The sequence below is a fragment of the Eucalyptus grandis genome, chromosome 1 (assembly GCF_016545825.1).
Source record: "Eucalyptus grandis isolate ANBG69807.140 chromosome 1, ASM1654582v1, whole genome shotgun sequence".
In the NCBI taxonomy this organism is placed as follows: Eukaryota; Viridiplantae; Streptophyta; class Magnoliopsida; order Myrtales; family Myrtaceae; genus Eucalyptus; species Eucalyptus grandis.
In genome coordinates this window covers 36338593-36361196 of record NC_052612.1, presented here as the reverse complement: position 1 = coordinate 36361196, position 22604 = coordinate 36338593, and the positions used below count along the sequence as shown (strand labels likewise).

The following is a 22604-nucleotide window of genomic DNA, read 5'->3' as shown; positions in this document are numbered from 1 at the left end:
ATATATTATAGGAAGGCCAATACTGGATTTGGACCGTTCAGGCCTCATCAGTGGTCATGCTTTCCCCCACAGGCCTGAACTAAGCTCAGTTTGGGCCTGCCCATTGATCAAGTTATTTGTGCAACAAGCTATCTAGGGCATAGGCTTGAGCCCAGATGTTAAAGAGGAAGAGACTGGTTTGGTGTTGAAATTTGGGCCCGCAAGCATCTTGTAGTCCATCACCAAGAACATATCGCAAACCAATCATTGGGGCATAGAATGATGAGTTTATGACCCTAAGCAACTAGCGAGAGATTCAATTTCTTCGTGAGCGAGAGATTTAATTTCTTCATGAGTAGTTTGTTCATCTTGCTCGGCGTCCTATCTCAGGCATCCTATCCCACGCATAGCGGGTAATTGTTAGAGACACAAAGATCTACCCTAAATGGTAGCTTTGAGAAAATGCTCAAGTGAGGTGATTCGAAACAAGTCATGAGTGAGAATGACGAACATACTTATCATTTGATGTTTTCTTGATATTTTCAAATGAATTCAATCCATGAATAGGGGATCTTTATAGACATATATACCCATGGATCCATATATCTTCATCAAAAGAATGGGAGAGGGTTTGAAAACGGATGGGTTGAACCAAGAGGGTCTCTTAATGCCTTCTTTTATATTTCTTATTGGAGTTATTTCACAAAGACTTGCCATGATAAGGAAGAAGGGTGGAATAAGCTGTTGAGATACATGTATGAGTTATATTAGAAAAGTCTCAAATCGGAGATTGAGGTGGTATGTAGATTTTAATATATATGAATTGACTTATAAATTGATATATGCAAAATAAACCACTCGAATCGAGAACTGCTTGGATCGGACCAAACTTGCCAATTAGATTCGATTTTTGGGAGTGTTAGTTCGATTCCCGGTTCCTAAAAGTGAAAGTGGTGTCTAAGCGGTCTGGTTTCCGATTTAAAGAGAGAATCAGACCAAATTAGACTGACCAAATTAGACTGAACCAATTACATAAATATTATTTTTATATTTCTTCAAAAAAATTAGTAAATTGTGAACTAAACCCTAAGTGAAGTATTTTAGTCCTCTCAACTTCTCGAATCTTATCTAGTTACCACTTGCTAATGTCAGTCCACTATTCGTTGTCGTCCATCCCTTGGCTTGTCCGCCGCCTCTCCTTCGACTCGTCCATTGTCCATCATCTGTCATCAGTCGTCCATCGTTTGTCATTCGCTGTCTCTCCTTTCCTAGGTTCTATCATTCACGAGCTACTCGTCCTTGTTTTTTTTTTCCTTTCCAATATAAGGATCATTACTGATATTTGATCATTCATAATTGCAAAATAATCCTTCTCTCTCTCGATGATATTGATTGGTGGGTTTAGTTTATCATTTTCATTCTACAATTTGTCTGGTTAACTCATTTTGTTTCCATGGCATGGAAGGTTGCTTCGTGAACAAAGTGATTTGCCATGTTAGATACATTGAGAATGCTCTAGAAAATTAGTAAATAATGTGATGTCCTAAACTTACCAGCGTACAACTAAACAAGGGGGTAATACTTAACGAAAGTAAAATTGTTTCCAATGAGTTTCTTCCATCCTAAATGTTAGTAATATATGTGCAGTTGGCATGTTTTGATCAGTTTACATCGATTCATCATCGCATTAATTTTTACTTAGATTTTTCTTCTGAAAAGTAATGGGAAACACACTCCCAGTTTCAGAACATATGGCATCAAATAGTGGGGAAAAAAAGTAACCGGTTCCATTGGATTGGACCAGATCGAGAACTAATTATTTCTACTCATAATTCATTGGCTTAAACTAAACGAGCTCACACTTGCCCAGCGAAAGTATTTTATTTCTGTTGGCCCCTTCTATGCTCCTATAACAAGAACATTTGGAGAACGCCGCCCTTAGGATTGGCAAATCTAAGTGTTAGATATGAGACCAAAAATCTAAGCGATTAGCTACGTGGAAAAAAGTTAAAATCTTCTAACATTTTATCACACAAACATTCTCATATCAGAATTATTGCCTACTCAGTGAACAGTTCTATTTGCCAAAGATATTTTTGAAGTGTCATTATTGGCCGAAGCTTGCTTGTGTAGTTATTCTTTTACATTGTCTACGTACAGAGTAATTAGAGTCCTAATTTTTTTTTAATGAGGCTTATCATCGGACTTCCTCTTACAGTACAAACGCCATTTAATATCATCACTCATGTATAGATTCAATTTCTTTTAGAATTCTTTTCACCGGCAGCGGACCTAATACACATCTCTTTTCCAGGGGGACCACGAAAGAAACTTTATAGTCATGAATACTCAATTTTCCATTCGGGAAAGAGAGAGAAAGGAGATAAAACCTTCCTTTGCATTTCGTCAAACTGTTAAATAACTAAAACGAGGGATGATCTGTTCACATCTTTTCAGACCACCAACAACGGCTGATGACACCAGCCTCACGAGCTGTGGCAGAAGCTCCTTCATCCCCATCTGTGAAATCGAGACATGTTCAGATCATGTTAAAACACGTTTTCTACCTTAGCTCAAACCATTTTATTATTTTACAACCTTACTCGTTCAATCGCCATTAAATTAACATCGAGACGCAACACCTGTCGACCCCTAGCAAGCCGACTCGAGATCTTCTAGTTAGCCCTCTCTCTGCAATCTACATCCATTTCATGCATCAGCACGATCAGAAATGGATCCACGTGTCGTGCACCCACTGGCCCCAGAATTTACGTAGCTCATTTTGTACGTGAAATGCATTTTTAAATTGCATGTTTACGAACCTTACGCAGTAGACTACGACTACGTAGTATACAATGGCGATTCCGCATGCAGGGATATGTTATTGCACGCAAATTCCAACCACACGTACTTGGTCCATTGTTTATTTTTCCAAAAACATTATATTATCTTTGCCAAGAATCTTTATTTTATTTGTTTCTATATTCGATGTTTTGTGACTCGCCATCCCTCCAGGGTTTCCATTATTCAAAGGTTGTTGAGTTATCAGGACACCTCGCAACCAAGAACAACGACACTATATAACTACCCGATAGTTGAATAATGCAAGTCAACGATAAAAGACGTACATGACTATATAAGGCATGCCATGCACAAGCAAACCCCAGGCGGGAGACATGTTCTTGCCACAAGGAGATCGCCATTCATTATTATCGCCTTATCTAATCCATATTATAACAACGCATATCTAAATACATTGACCAACCATTGCGTATGGGTCTCCATGGCGAAATCTAGAAGGCAGCACCACCACCACAGAAAGTGGAAACCGAGGAACACGATCCACCCTTCTTATGCAATCTATTTTGCATGACGAGTGAGATCATTTTAGGGTAATGCCGAGATAATGGCACCATTATTCTCTAGGAATAATGGTGCCTTTTGAACCACAAAGTCACTTTCCTTTCTAATATGCAGCCGGCTGTAATGAGTTGAACAATAATTCTGATTTTACCTGAACTTATCAAGCCTAAGTTACTGAGAAAAAGTCGTAAAACCAAATGTCAAAGTTGGTTATCTATGTTATACAAAGATGTTGTGGTATAAATTAGGATACGTGCAAGAACTATTATCCTTTTATTTGTGTGAGAATTCAAAGCCACTTTTCAAAAAAAAGAAGAAGGTATGTTTGTGGCAATTATATTGCAAATACGCAATGATGGTTTATTTTTAGATGTGCTACGGAAGTGTGATTTATTTTTTTATTTTGGTGTTGCCAGATAAATTTTGGATTTATTGTATTACTTGCATTGTATAAGTACAACAAATTTAGGGACCTAAAATGTCAATTTTCAAATATAATAGATTTTTAACAAAATTAACCAAAATTTGATATGGTGTAACTATCGACATAAGTTCATCCATAGATCACAACAATTTTGTATAACATAGATAACCATCTTTGGAATTTGGTTTTATGATTTTTTTCAGTAATTTAGATCGATAAGTTCTGTTAAAATCAAAATAATTGTTCAACTTATTACAGCCGACTGCCTATTAAAAAAGAAAGTGATTTTGTGGTTCAAAATGCACCGTTATTCTGGTGCCGTTATCTTAGCATTAGCCATTATTTTAAAACCTTCGCGAGGGATCTAACGTAACAAAGAGATGTCTCAAAGACATTGAATCAGAAGCGGTCGGTTGCCACATAATTTAATCATGAAACCTCTCGGCGATTAACTAAGTAATATTCCGAAACACTTGACGAACACTTGTCCAACGGTTCGAACACCATTGCCGTTTTTCCTTTTTTCTTTTATGCAGCTGCCGGGACAGCACGCAACACCATTGACTCTGGAAATGTGCATTAGAAGGAGAACAAAGTAGAATAAAAGGGTCGATGGTAATTATCTTGTGAAGTGAAACTTCATTGCGAGCGAAGGGACAACACAGTGGGTTTATGACCTCAGAGCTGGAAAAAAGGAATATAATAGCATTTGACCATCTTCCCTGCGTTGTTAGATAGAGGTGGATGAGATGAACACCTGATTTTATTTGACTTTGAAAAGCATACTCGTTAACCCCAGGTGGAGTGTCAAGCTTATGTTCCTGCAGAGCCAAAAAACAAAAAAAAGCAGCGCGCGCGCACATAACGATTTCCTATCTACAGCAGACAACTGTCAAAATGGGATGGAAACGATGAGCTGGGGAGAGAAGAGGGGGAGGATGGGGTTGACCTTTGAGGCTGTGTGGCTCAGAGAGGGAAGGAACATACGTTGCTTCCGATGTTTGCTTCTGATGCTACGTGGCGATGCTCGTGTGGCTCAGTTCAAATACAATCCAGCTTGGAAAGGCAGCTTACTGCAGCTAGACACGTGTTCAATAGTTGACATGCATTTCAAATGGAATGAGATAGGCCCCAAAGAAAAAGGACGTGGATGAATGATTAGGTACTTTTTATAGAGTTATAGGGTGTCGATTTAGATTGGAAGGCGGTGGTGCACCCCCCTGTGACTGGTTGCTAAGTTGGATTACGCATCACACGATCCAATAAGTTTCTTTAGACATGCGCCATGACTAAACTTTTGCCTTATCTTTTGCAACTCATTAGTTAGGATTATTCCGTAGACAGTGATAATTATAAAATCATCAAATTTTATTACTCAAATTCCAATGTCTCCGACCAAAAAAAAAAAAAATAAAATAAAATAAAATCCTCAACATCCAACTTTTTGTCCCTTGGTATGCTACCATTTTGTGTCATATATGTAAGACAAGGATTAAATGATGTTAACTTTGCAAATTGAAATCAAGTTGGAAAATTTTCAGATATGGAGATACAATAAGATAATGCTTTTATGTTCCTTATGTTTTAATGTAATAAGGCCATAATTATTGTTTTAAATTCATGTTCTACTGTCTTTTTGTCCACACCTAGATATAGAAATTTGTTAGAATATTTAAATAATAAACCATATCTTCATCTAATAGCTTAAACTTTTAGAACAGTTGGCAGTGACCCCACAAAATCTCACATGGTATCAGAGCTATGAGGTTCTGAGTTCGAATCTTCCAGGCCCCTATTTGCCTCCCCAATTAAATTTCCATGTTTAGTACTAGGCAAAAGACCAGATTAAGCTTGATGAGGAGTGTTAGAATATTTAAATAATAAATCACGTCTTTATCTAACAGTTTAAGCTTTTAGAACAGTTGGCAATGGCCCCACAAAATCTCACAAAATTATTATTAAATCGTACTCAACATCAATGAGAATATGAATTTAAAGGGGGTGATTTTTATTAGAAATTATAATGATTCTATAATTTTTTTTCACACGCTCAAGTAAAATAAAATGGAAACCTCCATTTGCTAGAGTAAAAATTGCATCTATAGGTATCTTAACCCCATTTTAACGATACTTTGTCAATCCACCAGTGAACCAAATGAAAGTCCATGGAAAAACAGTTTATCACCATATTGAGCAAAAATCATGATATCAAAGAATATTCTACTTGTAACTCATCGGATACAGATCCTCTCTCTTCCTGCCTCCCTCCCTCTAGCCCTCATACACCTCGGCCCTCTGTCTCTGGCCCCTCCGCAACTTAGCCCGCCACTGCCAATCATCCTCCGACGCCTCACGCTTAGCCACTCTAGAGTCACCACCGGGGCTTGTCATCGTGTCCACCATTGCCATTAGTGACAATGGTGGCTTGAGGTGAAGGGTCAGCACTGGCCAGTGGCAGCTATACAACCTGTGGCAATGACGACAATGGGGGGTGGTGTGCAAGTGTCCGTGGAGTGAAAAGAAAAATAAAAATGAAAGGAGCACATATGTACCAAGTGGCATTAAATCAAGATATGCTTAGGTATCACTTCCTCTTGGGAGGATACTATCCAAACTCAAACCATAAATAAATAAAAGAGAAAAATTTTACCGTGCATTTCACAAGTGCAATGAACAGACCCAAGAGATAAAAGGATTTTAAGCGTATGATGGTCGAATTGTCACACAAACGGCAAAAGGGTGGAACAAACACAAACGATCAAGCAAGATATATGTGCGGAAAATAGACCTACTAAAGAAGACTTTGGTAGAGTATGCCTCATCTATAAAGAGAGATCGATGTGATGTTCCACTAAATCAATATGGAAATATTACAATCACTTGAAACACACAACTTTTAAGTGTCTGTCAAACCCTAATTACATATGAAATCCCCATGAACACAAATCAAAGAGAAACAAATTGTTTGCCTCACTTACTTGCACTCCTTGACGGCTCCCTAAGTACTGCCTCGAGTTAGGCTTGACATTGGGTACGAAATTTGATTGTAAACATCTTTTGACAAACATTCCTATGGGCACCCAAATCCTTCCTCGCTCAAAACGTAACCAATTTGCTTGCTCCATATGTCCGGGATTTCAATCTGGAGCTGATTCCAAATTGAAGTGGGTTTAACTGCAAGCCACATTCAACATATACTTTGTTTAGGTAGAAGAGATATGACATTTTCAAAGTAAATGCCCAATGGAAATGCAATAAGCTTTCAGATGCATGCTAATGTAACATGGATCAACATAAAAAAATTCTCGGGAAAAACTTGCTCGCCATAAACTCTCGCTCCAAGAAATCCTAGATTCTCTCCTTTCCCTCTTATCTTCAAGTAGCTTGCCTCCAATTTCTATGGAGGGAGGGGAGGGTTTGAGCCAGTAATTTCCCTCCCTTCCCTCCCTTTTCGCCCTTTTTCTTTGATTGTCTTGGTTCTCTATTTCTTGTCTTACTTTCCTCCCTTTGGGGAGCTTTTTTCATCTTATCTAGTTTAAATTTAGATGTTTTTACCTCCTATTTCAGAGAGGTTTCCATTCCGATTTAGTCTAGATTTGAGATTTTTTGCGTGTATGATTTTGGCATTTCCTTGGATTTTGTTAGTGTGCAAATCCAATTTTAAAGGGATTAGAGGAGCTTCACGAAGGTTTCATTCTCAGAGTCTTAAGATCTGTGTTCATTCGATCTTTTTACTCCGAATGACAAATGTGTTGGCAATGCCAAATCTTGGCTTGCACCGAGTAAAGGCAAAGCCATATTAATAGATGGAGGTAGAGACTTGGTGTGTGTTAATTACTGAAGACAAATTAAATAATCAGCCATTGATTTTGATTTGAAGGAGTCGTAGGTCTACTCTTTATGTGTATAATCCCTAACTTTATTATAATGATTTATTTGTTATTGTTTGGGATTTGTCATGTTTGTAATGGACTGCATTGTTTCTATCTTGTATTTCTAAGGAAATGAATGAAATGTTATCTCGACAAAACTTGAATAGATCAAAATAAATTCCTGTTTTTTAAGAAAACTTCTTACCATCATGAAAACAGAATGATCTTTTTCTTTTTTCGCACAAATATCGCTAATCTTTGGCAGGTTAGAACAAAGCATCTATCTAAAGGGAAATTTCAACTGTTGATGGGTTTAATATAAATATAAGAACAAACTCAAATTATAGTGCACATACGTGCATTCACACTCGAACTCGTTCATCTAAAATAAATCGTGATAAACATTTAGGGCGCAGCCCACGCTCTTTCCTTCCCACATTATTCAAACCCTAAATTTGCAGCAATTTTGGCAAAAGCTTACGTTGGTTTCCAGAATCAGATGTCACCAAGAAGGCCAAGGGCGCATCGTCTTCGCACACGTACATGCACCCTATGTACGCCCACACATACGCAAACCACGTGGCAACCTGGCCGGCACCAAATCTTGTTGACTTCGATCTGAGCCTCCCTTAACTCTCTCTCCCCCTCTGTATATAACCTCGCCTCCCTTGGACCTCTGCACTTCAAGCGCTCGTCTCGTTTATCTCAGTCTCCTCCTCACAAAGAGTCAAATCCGCTTTCCACGAAACTTTTTTCTTCCTTCGCTTAAAAGGGAGAACCCTTTTCAACGCCGGATTCAACCCACGAAAAAGTGTGTGTTTGTTGCTTTGCCGTGTAGCGATGGGAAGAGCGCCTTGCTGTGACAAGAATGGGCTCAAGAAAGGGCCATGGACGCCTGAGGAAGATCTCAAGCTCATCAACTATATTCAGGCTCATGGACCTGGTAACTGGAGGACCCTTCCCAAGAACGCCGGTATGCGATGCATCATAAGATTAATTCCTTTTTTTTTTCTTCTTTTTTTGTCGCATGTAGACGTATGAAGATTATGTTTGAATCCGTGTTCTTAACCCTTTCTCTTTTCGATGATGTTTCAGGGCTTCAAAGATGTGGGAAGAGTTGTCGCCTTCGCTGGACTAACTATCTGAGACCAGACATCAAGAGAGGAAGGTTTTCTTTCGAGGAAGAAGAGACCATCATCCAACTGCACAGCATCTTGGGCAATAAGTATGGCCTTCGCTCTCAAAAATTGATAAAATAATTCATGCCTCAACTGCAGTTTTCATTAGATTTTTTGAGCGGTTCATGAATATTCTGACTCTGGTACCATTTTCAATGTGTTAGGTGGTCGGCTATAGCTGCTCGCTTGCCCGGGAGAACTGACAACGAGATCAAGAACTACTGGAACACCCATATTAGGAAGAGGCTCCTCCGGAACGGGATCGACCCAGTGACTCACGCACCTCGCCTCGATCTTCTCGATCTCTCCTCGCTTCTCAGCTCGTCTCTATGCAACCCTCCTCTCATCAACATGGCTAACTTGTTGAAAACGCAAGCCCTGTTGAACCCAGAGCTCTTAAGGCTTGCTTCGACCATATTGTCGCTCAAAAATGAAAACCCAGATCTGCTCTCGCAAAATAATCTGCAGGAGAACCAAATCTCTGATCCGAATGCTTTCCCATTGTCCCACTCCAATCAATTTCAAGTTCAAGCTCAATCTCAAGGTCAGCAAGTTCCAGCTTGCACCACTTCTACCCTTCCCTGTGGTCCACTTGTGGACCAAGCACAACTTGGACAGGCCAATGTAGGAGATTTCCCGTCAAACTTGCCGAGTAATTTCAGCTGTTCAAACACCGGACAAATTATTGTGCCTCCAATGGAAAGTCAAGATTTGGTGTCACAGCCGCACTATATTCAGTGCAATTCGAGTCCGGCTATGCCTGCACCATTGGAAAAGTTGTGTCACTTCCAACCAAACAATGGCGACGACCAGAACTTCAGGTTCGACTCAATCATGTCGACTCCGTTGTCCAGTTCTACACCATTGAATTCATCGTCCACATTCGTGAATAGCAGCTCCGAGGAGGAGAGAGAGAGCTACTGCAGCAGCTTCTTCAAGTTCGAGCTTCCAGAGAGTTTGGACATTAACGACTTCATGTGTTAATGCCTTCCAATTATTACGGAGTGCAGAATAATGAAGTCGATGAAGTAGGACCTCTTTTTGTGGCTTTTTTCTGTTTTTAATTCTTCATTACCCTTTTTTTGGTGAGGTTTTGGTTGTATCTTCGCTGGCTGTCAATATATGGAATTCTTTGTATGCTTGTGCAGAGAATAAGACTTTTATCATCTTTCAGAGAAGCAACAGTTTCACTTTGGTTCCTTACCAAAAAAACAGTTTCACTTTGGTTTGGAAACAAAAAGACTACATACATACGATACATGAACGAGCTAACGCGTTGATTTCAAGAATAAAAACATGCCAAGGCCCCTACAGAATGATAAACTCTCGAAAGAAATACTAAGTTATAATCTGAAAAAAGAAATTCATTATGCACAGTAGTGATGGGAAATTTTTTTCCCCCCGAGCAGCCTTAAATGGAATTGCATATTTAGATATTCATAATGGCAAACATCTTATCTTTCTATTTATGCACTTCGTTTGCGTGGATGTTTCCCATCTCGGGCATGCTCGCCTCAGCATTTCAAATTTTTTGTCCTCTGAAAGGTGTCTGTAATATGGTTTTTATTTATTTTAATCGGACAGTTGAGAGAAGCCGGAGTTATATAGACGTCCTACTTCCATCCGCCAGAACCTTAATTAAGCTATCCCGCAATCACTTTATGTTAAAGTACTAATAAAGAATTAAAAAGAAAACACACGCGTATTGATTATATGATATTAGTTTTTCTTCCATAAATATAGTGAAAATGCGAGTTTTGAGATCTGGATTTGCCCAAAAAAGACGATCAAGGACCACCTAACCTTTGTCACCTCTACGTGACTAGAAAATGAAGATGGAATGATATTTTCATGTGTTCGATTTAATATATCAAAAGACCTTATCCTTACATATAGGGAGGAAAAAATTCAACTGGATAGGCTAAATCGACTGGTCACATAGTCCAAAAATTAGCTTTTTGGGTATTATGCATCGTCATTATAGTTGGAAGAGATATAGACCCTAATTAATTTATCGCTTTGACCTTTAAGTTTATCCTAAGCATGTACACGAGTTATTATGAAGAAGGGGTTGCACATTTTAACAGCTAGGTCGAATTCATCTACGAGAGTAATTACATGATCGATGGGTCATGTGTATGAACATATATGTGTGTATCGAAAGCTCAAAAAGTGCACTTTTGTCGTCATGTGGGCATCTTCCTTCCTTACCCATGTAAAAGTAATCATCGTTTTGAAGACTCCAAAGGGAGAATGCACGAAGTGGGTACCGTAGATAAGCCGGTTGAAACGAAGGATCTCCTTTTCCGCACATCTCATTGATCTTCGTCTTGTCTTAGAAGTCATGACCAAACCATATTATTAATTTCCTGGCAATTTCATCATCTGAGGCTACCTTTTTAGTTAGGGTTGGCACACCACACCTTTCTATTTTGCGTTTTCATTTTTCCGTGTGGTTATGGACAACCTTAAATTTGTTTCCCCTTTTGCAAGGAAAAAACCACCCAGAAAAAAAACAAAAACAAAAACAAAACAAAAAAACAAAAAAAAAGAGAGAGGCTTATCTTATGCTATGAGAGGAGGGAAAATGGGGTTGTGGGCTCAATATTCATTCACTAGTTTCCGAGGAGAAATTTCAGAGAAGGGAGAAGTTTTCTGACATTTTCTCTGCGGACACATGTAAACGAGATGTCGTCGTTATACGAGAGCAACAAGCAGGTACAAGCAGTTGACTTTGTTCATATGCAGATCGGTCCATTTTGCGACCGTCCATGATTGCTTGTAAGGCCATGCTTTGAATAAAGCCATCGTCCTGTAAGAGACGAAAACGGAGTAGAAATTCATTTATCACGTTTAGCACCATAACGAATGTCATATTCTGTAATAGTGCACCGGCTTGAAAGGAGCAATGCTACTCTGAAGAGATCTCTAAAAATAAAAGCATGTAGTAATTCTTGATAAAAATATGTTTACTTGACAAAGATGATCGAATCACGATTGATATTCATTTCGGGAACTTAGTTACGAAAACGACTTTCGTTGTTAATCGTTGAATCTTGTTCGACAAAGTTGTCATCTAAGACCTCGAGGCATGGTAGAAAGGTCCTAGTAATCATCGGTTTGTTTTCTTCGATCTACTAGAGATCGATCAAAACCTGACTCAAGCTATGCGACTCCATGGAAGACATGCGTGCAAAAGAACACCGAACCATCCAAGCTAACTGGTTTTTTTCCTTTTAAATTATTTAAACGGCATAATTGATTACATTTATCATGTCAAACAAAGAAATCCATCGGATCACCATTTTTTTTTCCCTTAAAACTTGAACGAACAGACTAGACTACGGAGGACGAGTTGCAAATTTCTGTAATGACCTTACATGTGAAATAGACAATATCATGGGAACGTCCCTGTATGAAAAGATTGTGGTGGATGTACAGATCCTGAATATAAGTGATATATCTTCAACAGTTTTCTGATATTGTGTCGTCATGTGTTTTTTCGTTAAAGCAACATTGTTTCGTGCTATCCTTACATACCTCAGGCTCCACCAGGTCAACAGGAAAGGTGGGTAGGTAGACGAAGCAGGAGACAAAGATGGATCAATGCCATTATTGCCTTAATCAATTTATGAAACATACCGCCTTCGCACATAATCTCTTTCAGCTATTTTCGGATGGTTTCCATCCATTGGCAAACATGAAAAATGGGTGATGAACCTTTCGGTTGGACCAATGATTTGATGAACGGGGAACGAAGGCTTAAAAAGGGGTATAGATTAATGATCAATCCAAAATACATAAATTGTGTAATATCTAGTCTTTTCTTTTACGCATTCTAATCGACTGATTTAGTTAATTGGTTGGAATTTTCAAACTAGGTACGACAGTCTATACCAATGAGGATCGACATGGGATATGTGACAAATAAAAGAGCAATCAATTTACGAATTGATCTTTTCTATTGTCTAGATACATAATCATTTCCCGTCACAAACTACCAAATTGGATGGTGTAGTGATGATGAAGGATGATGGCGGGCAGGAAAATATCAGTAATTTGGTTTTGACTTGACGTTCCGACTTGATTATCAACTCAACTACCGAGTGATGAATCATCTAACTCGGTGTAATCCCACTAATAGAAGGCGAAAGCTGACAATTTCCGCCTTAATTCCAAATGAGGCAGGGGGCGGGGGAGATTACGGTGCTCAAAGCAGCCGTCGTCTTCATCTTTTTGGGAGTCCGGAATTAGCCGATGGAAGAATGCAGAGCCAAAACACCTTGGCTCGTGTTTCTTGTTTCGGCCAAAGCAATCATTTCGCATGTACGACGATAAATCTACGGAACTGCCTCGATTCCTGGTGATTTTGATGGAGCCTTGGGACATGACATGTTCTCCCACCTGTCCCGTGGTTCGGCGTGAGAGAATGAATAAGAGAATGGAAGTTGAAATCCTAATGTCGATGTAGGAGGAAGGTGTAAAAGGCGAATTTGTACTTTTCCTCTTGCACAACCACTGCGCAGTGCGCAGGACGTAATTCACCTAAGCGAAGGTCAATAGCATTTTGCTTATGGGTGTAAGAACCACCGCTTCAAGGGTTTAGGATGTGTTTGGGGGAGCTCCCAGAAAATGTGAAGCTAGAAACATCTTTGACTGAAGGTGCATTTGCTAAAAGCAAATAGCGTTTAAATGATCGACTTTTGGTGCATATTTTATAAAGCAATTTTAAAGGTCAAAAAAGAAAGAAAAAAAAACAAAAAGGCAAGCAATTGGGTGAGCATCAACAAAGAGGACAAGAATATTAGGCGAGCTTCGGTGGCAACTAGAGGCAAGCATCAGCAATCGTCAGCCAAGCAAGCGTCGAAGGGCGATGGTCCACCCTTAGTTGGTCAACTCTCGTCGCACTAGATCTCTGCCTCAAATGGTCGACTCTCGATGACTAGAATTCGTGTTGATCGAGCCTTGTTGCACCACATCTCAACCAATAGATCTTGACCTTGATGACCAAATCCAACACAACCCTCGGCAACTTGGACAAATTACAGTAATGTCGCCAATGAGACTTGAGGCCATTGTTCTATGGTATCGAGCGATTGCTTGAGTTTGCTGTGCCCAAGGGACATTTAAGGATAAAAGCGTAATTCTAGGGGCAGAAAGGCAATTGAAAAATTCATTAATCCTTGGAGAGGGCTTTCCAAATATGCTGCACAGCCGAAGTAAGGGAGGATCCGCCTTGGGTTTAGGGCTTTGCCAACTTAGAGTGGTCCAAGAAAAATTTATCAAACATCCCAACTTTCACTTAAGAGACTTTACAAGCCCAAAATCCCTTTCCAAATCTGTGCAAAAACAGCCTTAATTGTCTGATGTCTATCCCTTTTTCTTTCTTGATTTTCTAGAAGAGCCCTGCTCCTTGGGGACCTATTTTAACGGACTTCAACTGGCTCATCCATATTCAGCAAAGTTGTTAGGGTCACCCCAGATTATTGAAGGAACCTAGTAATAATCATTGAGGAATAGAATTGTAGATGAAAGATGACAAGCCCACGTAGCCCAATTTCGTACAATGGGCCTGAGAGTCGTCAATTGGGTGAGCTGGAAGCGCACTATGTATTCCCCATTTCATCCCCACTGGAGCGATATTGTCTATGACTGTAAAACCGTGGGATAATCATCAGTTGGCAGGAAATAACAAGCAATTACACCTCTTCGTGACAAGGAAACCCGCCTCCGGATGCATACACTTTGGACTAGTGAAGTACCGAGCAAACCTCACAAACCTCACAAACCCTACAAAACGCGACCTCCGATGCGAATCGACGTCTCCAACATAGGATCGTTTGCAATTTCATGATGGTGACGTTCATGAAAAGAAACTCAGTCCCTCGAAACAATCTTTACCTTCCAAGATTCATTCACGCAAACCAGAAAAGCTATCCAAGAACTTCGCCGTTGCACCCTCCGGAACTCCTCCGTCGTCGGCCGGAGAGGGAATCACGCGGCCGGTGAAAAAGCACAGACGACGGAAGCCAACCGGAGTGCTCCACCGCACTGTCCCGATGATGTGGATAAATTCGGTTCGAGACCGTCCAACCTCGATGTGGAGCGGCACCATGATTACTCGCTTTTCTCCCCGCTACTTTCCTTTCTTTTTCCCTTTTTTAAGCTCAATTACCAATGCTCCTGCAGACCCCATCGACCTTTTGTTTAATCTAAACGAAGATGATTATCTCACATCTCTGAAAAGGAACAGAGGAAAAAGAAGCCCACTTACGCTGCTTTTTCCCTGCGCTGCAGTTGTCCTCTTCGGACATGGAGGGGACCCTTATGCCTAAACCCACAAGAAAAGCAAAAGAGCGATTTTGCAGGGCCTTTTGCAAAAGGTACGCTTTTTTTTCTTTTTTCTTTTTTGTGAGCATAATTTGGCACGACCCTTCTCGTCTTTCTCCCTTTTCTGGTGCTACTGTTACTTAACAAATGCCTTCACGACTTATAAGCCAACTTTTAAAAATTTCTTCCTTTAAATTGAAAATGATTGAGAGATACATTGTGATGCAATATGAGATTTTGTAAGATCGTTGTTAATTATTTTAAAAACTCATATTGTTAAATAAAGATGTGCAAAAGAATTGGGACTCACCCGAACTGCTCGAAATTGGACCGAAATCGCTCAGAATCAGTAGTTCTTAAGGAAACCGGGTTTTTTTTTTCGGTTCTATTGATAGATCCACCCACCCCCCATCTGGACCGGACCGGTTATATTATAATAATATATTAATTTTTAATTTTTAAAAAAATTGAAATTAGCAAATTTAATATTTAGGGCTCCTACTCCATCTCATTTCTCTTTAGTTCAAAATCTCCCCGAACTCCCTTTTCCTTTCCAATTCACCTCCGGATCTACTCATCTCCCTTCGAGTCCTAGTCCGAACTCAGCGAAACAGTGAGTTTTTCTTTTTTTGATGATCCGGGAACCGTCATACAGCCGGCAGCCGGCGACGCAAACCCAAGGAGCACTAGCATGGGGACCCACTTCCCACGGCACCCCACTTAAGTCACGCAATGGGGATGCAAAGTTTTGAACCTCTCCCCTCTTAGATGAGGGTTAAGAGCTCGAACCAACGCGTCTATCGCGGGGTGGGTATAGTGAGTTGATTCTCTTTTCCTCCCTCAAACTTGAACTCTTTCTCCACGTCGTCGCCATCCTCGTCACCACCACCGCATTCACTGTCACTACTGTCCTCTTCGTTGCTGGGCTCGTCCCACTTCTACCTCCCCTCTTCCTCCTCTCCCTCCTCAGGCCTCCCCCCATCATCCTCATTTTCGAGAACAAGGGCAAACTCCAAGTCTAAGAATGGCTCATTGTCCCCATTGTCCTTTTCATTGTCAGTCTTGAGGGAGGAGCAATAGACGGTGAAGGTGGTGGCAAAGATGGCAGTGGTGGTTGGGACGGAAGTGGTGTGGGGGTCGCAACCGCCGCCACCGTGGCGCTAGTACTTAAGGAGAATAAAGCTACCATGGTCAGGAAAGCCAGAATAAGTAGACGCAAGGAGGGTGAAAAGGGGAAGGCACGGAGGTTTGACCGATTCTATGGATCAACTTGGAAATCGGACCGAACCGGCGGTCCATTTCCCGGGTGGATCCATGTAACTAGTGGGCGGTTCCCAGTTCTAGGTCAAGAACCGCCCACCTGAACCATGCACACCCCTATCGTTAGATAAACATATGACTTGATATTTATATACTCTTAACATGAAAAAAAGATTGATGGATCAATATACTATCTATAGAATCTGGAAACCTAGCATTATTGAGAGTTTTGAACGAGGCAAAGACTGAGGACCTCGGGGTGATGAGATTATTTGGAAATTTGAATTATCAAAACCGTCTTCCACTTTCTTTTATTATCTTGTACTTTCAAAACTCTATATCTTTACATATCTATATTTCTTCAAATTGAGATTTGCTTTTTTAAATCTAGCACTACTAAAACGGTTTGCAGGATTGTAGAAACTAGAGTAAAGCGTGGTCTGCGAATTAGAGGGTGCAAAGTATATTAAAAGAGGACGTAATTATAAAAGTAACTGTGAAAATTTCAAATATGGATTTAGTGATTTGTAATATAATTCGATAATGGTTCTGATATATTTGTGAATAAGTATCAACTCAACAGTTTTAAACCTCTTGAATTACTTCATTCCTATCGCTCTCTATCTCTTCGTGATTGTCCTCTGAAAACCTATTCTAGTATTAGATAGAAGCCCGCCTGGGATAAACCTAGGAGGATGTACTTTCTACTTGGGAAAATCTAACAGCAGTCGGAAGAGTTCAACGTCGCCGAAGAATGGTCAGGAACTTTTCGTACATCATCTCGATCAAATAGCAAAGAGAACACGGGGCTCCATCCAAAAACCGTTTGCTTAGTTTGCAAATAACCACCTTCATGTCATTCTATCGCCACTTAACTAGACTTCCGATTCACCATAACTTCTCGGTTCATATAATCTAACGATCGTGACACACTTGCCTCACACGAATCAGTGATTCCGATAATGGAGAGAAAGAGCGAGAGAAGGGTTACCCAGAATGGATCTCTTGCAATCGCCGTAGGATCACTTACCAGGGGCTGGTCCCCTTCCTAGCTATTTTGCCAAAATATGCCATGCGGACAAAGAACCAAGCTTCCTAGTACAAGCGAACCGCTTGATTTATAGCATCAGTTGTGGATGGTCCTCAAGTCTTCTCACTTTCACAGCATTCTCTAGCCGAAGATTTATCAAAAGTCAGAAGGCCAAGGCATTGATTTCCGATTTCTCTCGAGAAGTTGACCTGACAACTAAGGGCCTGTTTATTAAAATGTGTTTTTGTTCTCAGGAACACAATTTTTTGTTATTTTTGTTCCTTTTAACAAAAAGGAACAAACGCGTTTGTGTGCGTTTTGTTCCAAAATTATTCTTTTGTTCCCGTAAACACATCTAAAACGAAAAAGAAACAAAAAAAAAGTTATTTCTTATTTTTGAAACAAAATTTAGAAACACTTTTCTATTTTTCTTTTCTTCTTCTTTTTCTTTCTTTTTTTTTTTGGCCGGTCGCGGCCTCGGCCGGGCGGCGACCGGGCGTCGAGGCCGGCGACCTCGCCGGAGTGTCGCCGGCCCCGGCAAGGCCAAGCGTCGCCGACCCCTATCGAGGTCGACCTTGCGTTGGGTTGGGCGAGCTCGAGCTTGCCCGGCCAAGGCGAGGCAGCCGACCCTCGTCGGCCGATCGCCACCATGGCCGAGGCCGGCGGCCAAAAGAAGAAAAAGAAAAAGAAAAAGGAAAATAAATAAGAAAGAAAATAGAAAAATTTAAAAAAAATATTAAAAAATAAAAATATATACAATATGTGTTTCTATTCTTTTTATATTTCTAGAACAGATTTATCAAACATGTTTTTTGTTCAAAAATTATTTCTTGAAGTAGAAATATTTTTTCTATTTCGTTCCCATAAACAATTTTTAAACAAAAATGTTACTAAACGCACCATAATTCGCTACGTTTTGTTTATCTTTACAAAAAATAAATGATTTGAAAGTTATCTCTTAAAAATAATCGTTTATATTACTTATAAGAATGAACGAATGAAAAACATTTTCATCGTTCATGAAAATATTCAAACATAAATTATTGTTGATAATGAAAACATATTTCATCGACTAACTAATTTGAGCGATACAAGCTGCCATTTTCAAGAAAAATATATATATTTTTAATTTTTCTATGAAACAAATGGACCAAATATCGTGACATGTGAAAGTTGCAAGAGTTGGTAGTGATATGATAGCCTTGGTATATATGTGTTATCAATTCGACAAACGCCTGGAAATGTTATTTGAGAAGTCGTATCTAGACTTCTAAACTTCATTTATCAATAAGACATCCCAAAAATCAGTCGTTCATCGATATGTTGGTCCAGCAACGGTTGCATGAGCGTTCGAGTTCAATTTCTTTCATTCCTCTTACTTGCATAGTTCTCTCAATGGTGTTTCAACTACTTCTCAACACTTATTTGATGTAAATGGAATACATGACAACGATTGAAAAATGTTGTGACACCCGTTGTCAAATTCAATTTCATTATCTCTCTTGAACTTATGATCATCAAGATTTGGGGTGGCAATTTGTACAAGTCATTGCCGAAATGATTCAATGTTCTTACAAAATACTTCTTCTTTTTTTTTTTGTTAGAAGGGGGTAAAAATCATCAATTTATGACAATTTCGAATCAATTCTATTGTATTGATTCCGAGTCTCTCTCAAATATTGTATGTATTCTTGTGTCACATAAGGGATTCTCATTTGAATGACCTAAGCGAGACACAACTAAAATCTATTTGAAGACATTGTTGTAACATGAAATATTTGCTCGTATGGAGCAATTGCAATCGCAATTTCCGAGTCTTATGAAGCTCACATGAAGTTGACATGATTAAATATACAATTGATAGATCAATAGAATACTCGTTCCGTCACTTATGATAGGCCTTTCACTTCTCATCCTTTGCATAAAATATATGACAAATGTATCAACTTTCTTTTCCAAAGAATAAACTTATTAGGATTCGGTCACAACTTTCTTTACATGTTGTGGTGCTATTCTTTCTATATTTCTTTTCAGTTTTTGCTTTTTCGGCGCACTCCATTTATTTATTTTTAGCGATGTCCCTTATTTCAAACTTTTCAACACATAGAATCATTCAGAATCTGAACTGCATAATTCCTAAAAGGTAACGTCTTTTTCCTCTGAATTTCAACAATTTTAGAGGAAGTAAAAATTCAAAGGAAACCGCTAGCGAAGAGACGGGGTCGTGTTGATACTCAAACGAGGCAATCACCTCGTACGTCCAATTCAAAATTTCACCTCCACAGCTTTTTAACCTAATCATCTGGCAATGCCCAGCTGAAGTTTCATCCTACTACATTGATCAGATTTGGCCGCATTATGCAGTTCCTTTTCGTGGGTACAAATCTCTCTGTCCTTTCTTGGACATTTTAAAAAAAAAAAAATCGTGACTGCAAGATAGAGAGAGAGAGAGAGAGAGAGAGAGAGAGAGAAATGCAAGTCTCTCTCAGTCCTCTCTGTATCAAATTATCTATTTGTCTAGACTTCCATGCCCTCATCCGCCTAGACTTCCATGCTCTCTCTCTCTCTCTCTTTCTCTCTCTCGCTAACCCTCTCTTCGAACTTGCATTTCTTGGGAGCTTGAAGCAGAGGCGAGCCAGAATATCTGCTGAATCTCCCGCAGCTCTTCCGCCTTATTATAATCCTTCCGCTCCGACAAATACAAGAACCGAGACAAGAGTCGGAAAAAGAAGAAGCGAAAAGCATCCGGAAAAGTAAAGATTCAAAGGCCCACACTTCGCCCATTATTGAGAAGAGAAAAGGAGAAAAGCTCCCCACTTTATCTTCCTACTCTTCTTCCTCCTCCTCTGCTTTCTTCCTTCAATTTCCCGAGTAGGCTCCCCCACCTTTCCCCTCCTTTCCCGCACACAAAAACCCCTCTCTCTCTCTCTCTCTCTCTCTCAAGTCAAAGCGGTAATCATTTCGTCTTCATCACCCGGAAGAAAAAGAGAGAGAGAGAGAGAACATCACTTTCCCACTCGCCTCTCCACGACAAACCCAATTCCCCTTCGCTCGAACGCGGATAAAAAATGCCACTTCGGCTTCTTCTTCTCGCGCTGCTCGTCGCTTTCTGTTCCTGCGCTCTTCTCCTCCGCCCGTCCCTCGCCGGCATCATCGCCGAGCCCGTCGGGGGCGGCCACGACCAGCCCTACACCGTCCCGGCCTTCCCCGTGGACTCGGCGGGCCAAATCTGCAAGCTCGACCTCTCCGCCGAGCTCTTCGGCGGCGTCAGCGAGGCCTGCGGCCGTAACCTCGACCGTAGCCGGTGCTGCCCCGTGCTGGCCGCTTGGCTCTTCGCCGCCCACGCCAGGTAAAAAGGGAGTCTTTTACGTGTCGATCGCATTGCCATTATCTCGGTCGAATTCGTGATCGAACACCGAAAAATCCCACCTTTGCTAGCTTGCTTTTGCGTGATGGTCGTGTGGTGTGCGGTAATAACTGAGAGTCTGAGAAACCCTACGGACAGGTACGCCCTGCAGGTGGCTCCGGCGGCGGCGCCGTCGTCGGGGGAGGAGCTGCCGATGATCCCGGACGACTCGCAGAAGTGCGTGAACTCGCTACAGTCGGCGCTGGTGAGCAAGAACGTGCACCTCCCGCAGCCGAACGCGAGCTGCGACGCCGTCCTGTGCTTCTGCGGCATCAGGGTCCACCAGATCAGCTCGCTGAGCTGCCCGGCGGCGTTCAACGTCTCCTCCGCGTCCCGGAACGTGACGCCGACCGCCGCGGTGAGGAACCTCGAGAAGAGCTGCCGGAACTCCTCGTACGCCGGTTGCACCAAGTGCCTCGGCGCCCTTCAAAAGGTACTTTCGACTTCGCTCTTTTGTCTCTTTTAGCTGCCCTTTTCCTTTCAAGAAAACCAAATACCGAGGAGAAAAGGAAGAAAAACGCTTTATTCTCGGCACTTGCTGTATAAAAAAGCTTTCTTTTCCCCGTAAGGGAGCCATTTTTCTTGGTGCGGTTCCACATGTAAATTCAACAACTTTATGACGTGAGCCTTTCCATCACTTCATAAGATGTATAGCTTGCATCTTACAAGCCATCCCCCACCCATCTTCCTCCAACTTTCATACATGTACACACCAGCAGAACTTCGTCAGCCATCATCAAGTATGGAGCTGACTGATGGGTGCATGGATGCATGGAGATGAACGAGAGAGCTGCGACCATGTTCCCTTCCGGGTAGATCTCTTTTGCCTCTTTCTGGAACAGACCAGATTGGTTCTGGTATATGATCCCGGACAGTGACAACCTTTAACCTCATTGGCACGTTCTGGACAGCGAACAGATTCAACACACCGCACGAGCCCTGTACCCTCTCCTTGTCCGCATCCGCTGTTGGTGCTCCTCCACTGAAATTCAAAACGTATATGTGAATTTTTTAATTCGACGCCCTTTTAAAAGTGGGGCATTATTATATTCTCCTCTTCACATGATTGACAAAGCGAAAGAAAGGTGGGGGGTTGGTTTCATTCAAGGCCAATCATGCCTAATAAATTTACATTTGGCGCCTCGATCTCCAGTTCTCCTTTACCTTTTACCCCCAGCTGCTAAAAATAATATTAACTGAAAAATTAACTCGTGTTCTCTTCTGGGCAACAGCTGAAGGGAGGATACAAGAACGGGACGGGAGGGGGAGGCTCGTCGAGCGACCGGACGAGCAGGATGCTAGACCGGGACTGCCAGCTGATGGGCCTGACGTGGCTCCTGGCGCGCAACAAGACGGCGTACATCCCCACCGTCTCCGCCGCGCTGCGGGCCATCATGTACAGCTGGCACCCGCCGGAGGGCGCCAAGTGCAGCCCGGACCAGGAGAACATGCCGCTGGCCGTCGACTCCCTGCAGTTCGAGAGGGCCCAGTCCTCGTCGGCGCCGTCCCTCGCTTGGTTCCCGATCTTGCCCTCCATCATGTGGTTTTGTTTGTTTATCTAGGAGCCTGCCCCTCTCTCTCTCTCTCAGTGTCGGGTCACGTGGTGATGTTTAGGGCTTAGGGAGGATACGAGGCGGCTTGTTATTGGGTAAAATTTTTGGTCAATCTCTCCATTTTTCTTTCTGACCCACTCCTGTAAATTACAGTTTGTAGTCAGTAATCTCGGGCCTCTGCTCAAATTCAAGACAATCATCTCTCTGCA

The 22604-nt window shown here is 41.2% G+C and overlaps 2 protein-coding genes across 2 annotated transcripts; both read left to right on the top strand.

The window, feature by feature from the left end:
- The first annotated feature begins 8339 nt into the window (after nucleotides 1-8339).
- On the top strand, nucleotides 8340-9994 carry LOC104440232 (transcription factor MYB41). Its single transcript, XM_010053193.3, has 3 exons — nucleotides 8340-8611; nucleotides 8734-8863; nucleotides 8981-9994. The coding sequence occupies exons 1-3, from the start codon at nucleotides 8479-8481 to the stop codon at nucleotides 9798-9800; spliced, it is 1083 nt and encodes a 360-aa protein (XP_010051495.1). The 5' UTR covers nucleotides 8340-8478; the 3' UTR covers nucleotides 9801-9994.
- Nucleotides 9995-19970: 9976 nt separating this feature from the next.
- On the top strand, nucleotides 19971-22604 carry LOC104440222 (uncharacterized GPI-anchored protein At4g28100). Its single transcript, XM_010053187.3, has 3 exons — nucleotides 19971-20785; nucleotides 20942-21275; nucleotides 22075-22604. The coding sequence occupies exons 1-3, from the start codon at nucleotides 20505-20507 to the stop codon at nucleotides 22402-22404; spliced, it is 945 nt and encodes a 314-aa protein (XP_010051489.1). The 5' UTR covers nucleotides 19971-20504; the 3' UTR covers nucleotides 22405-22604.

Coding starts and splice junctions, on each gene's coding strand:
- LOC104440232 (XM_010053193.3), top strand. CDS start 8,479: ATGGGAAGAGCGCCTTGCTGTGACAAGAATGGGCTCAAGAAAGGGCCA. Junction 8,612..8,733: donor GACCCTTCCCAAGAACGCCG/GTATGCGATGCA, acceptor ATGATGTTTCAG/GGCTTCAAAGATGTGGGAAG. Junction 8,864..8,980: donor CACAGCATCTTGGGCAATAA/GTATGGCCTTCG, acceptor TCAATGTGTTAG/GTGGTCGGCTATAGCTGCTC.
- LOC104440222 (XM_010053187.3), top strand. CDS start 20,505: ATGCCACTTCGGCTTCTTCTTCTCGCGCTGCTCGTCGCTTTCTGTTCC. Junction 20,786..20,941: donor CTCTTCGCCGCCCACGCCAG/GTAAAAAGGGAG, acceptor CCCTACGGACAG/GTACGCCCTGCAGGTGGCTC. Junction 21,276..22,074: donor GCCTCGGCGCCCTTCAAAAG/GTACTTTCGACT, acceptor TCTGGGCAACAG/CTGAAGGGAGGATACAAGAA.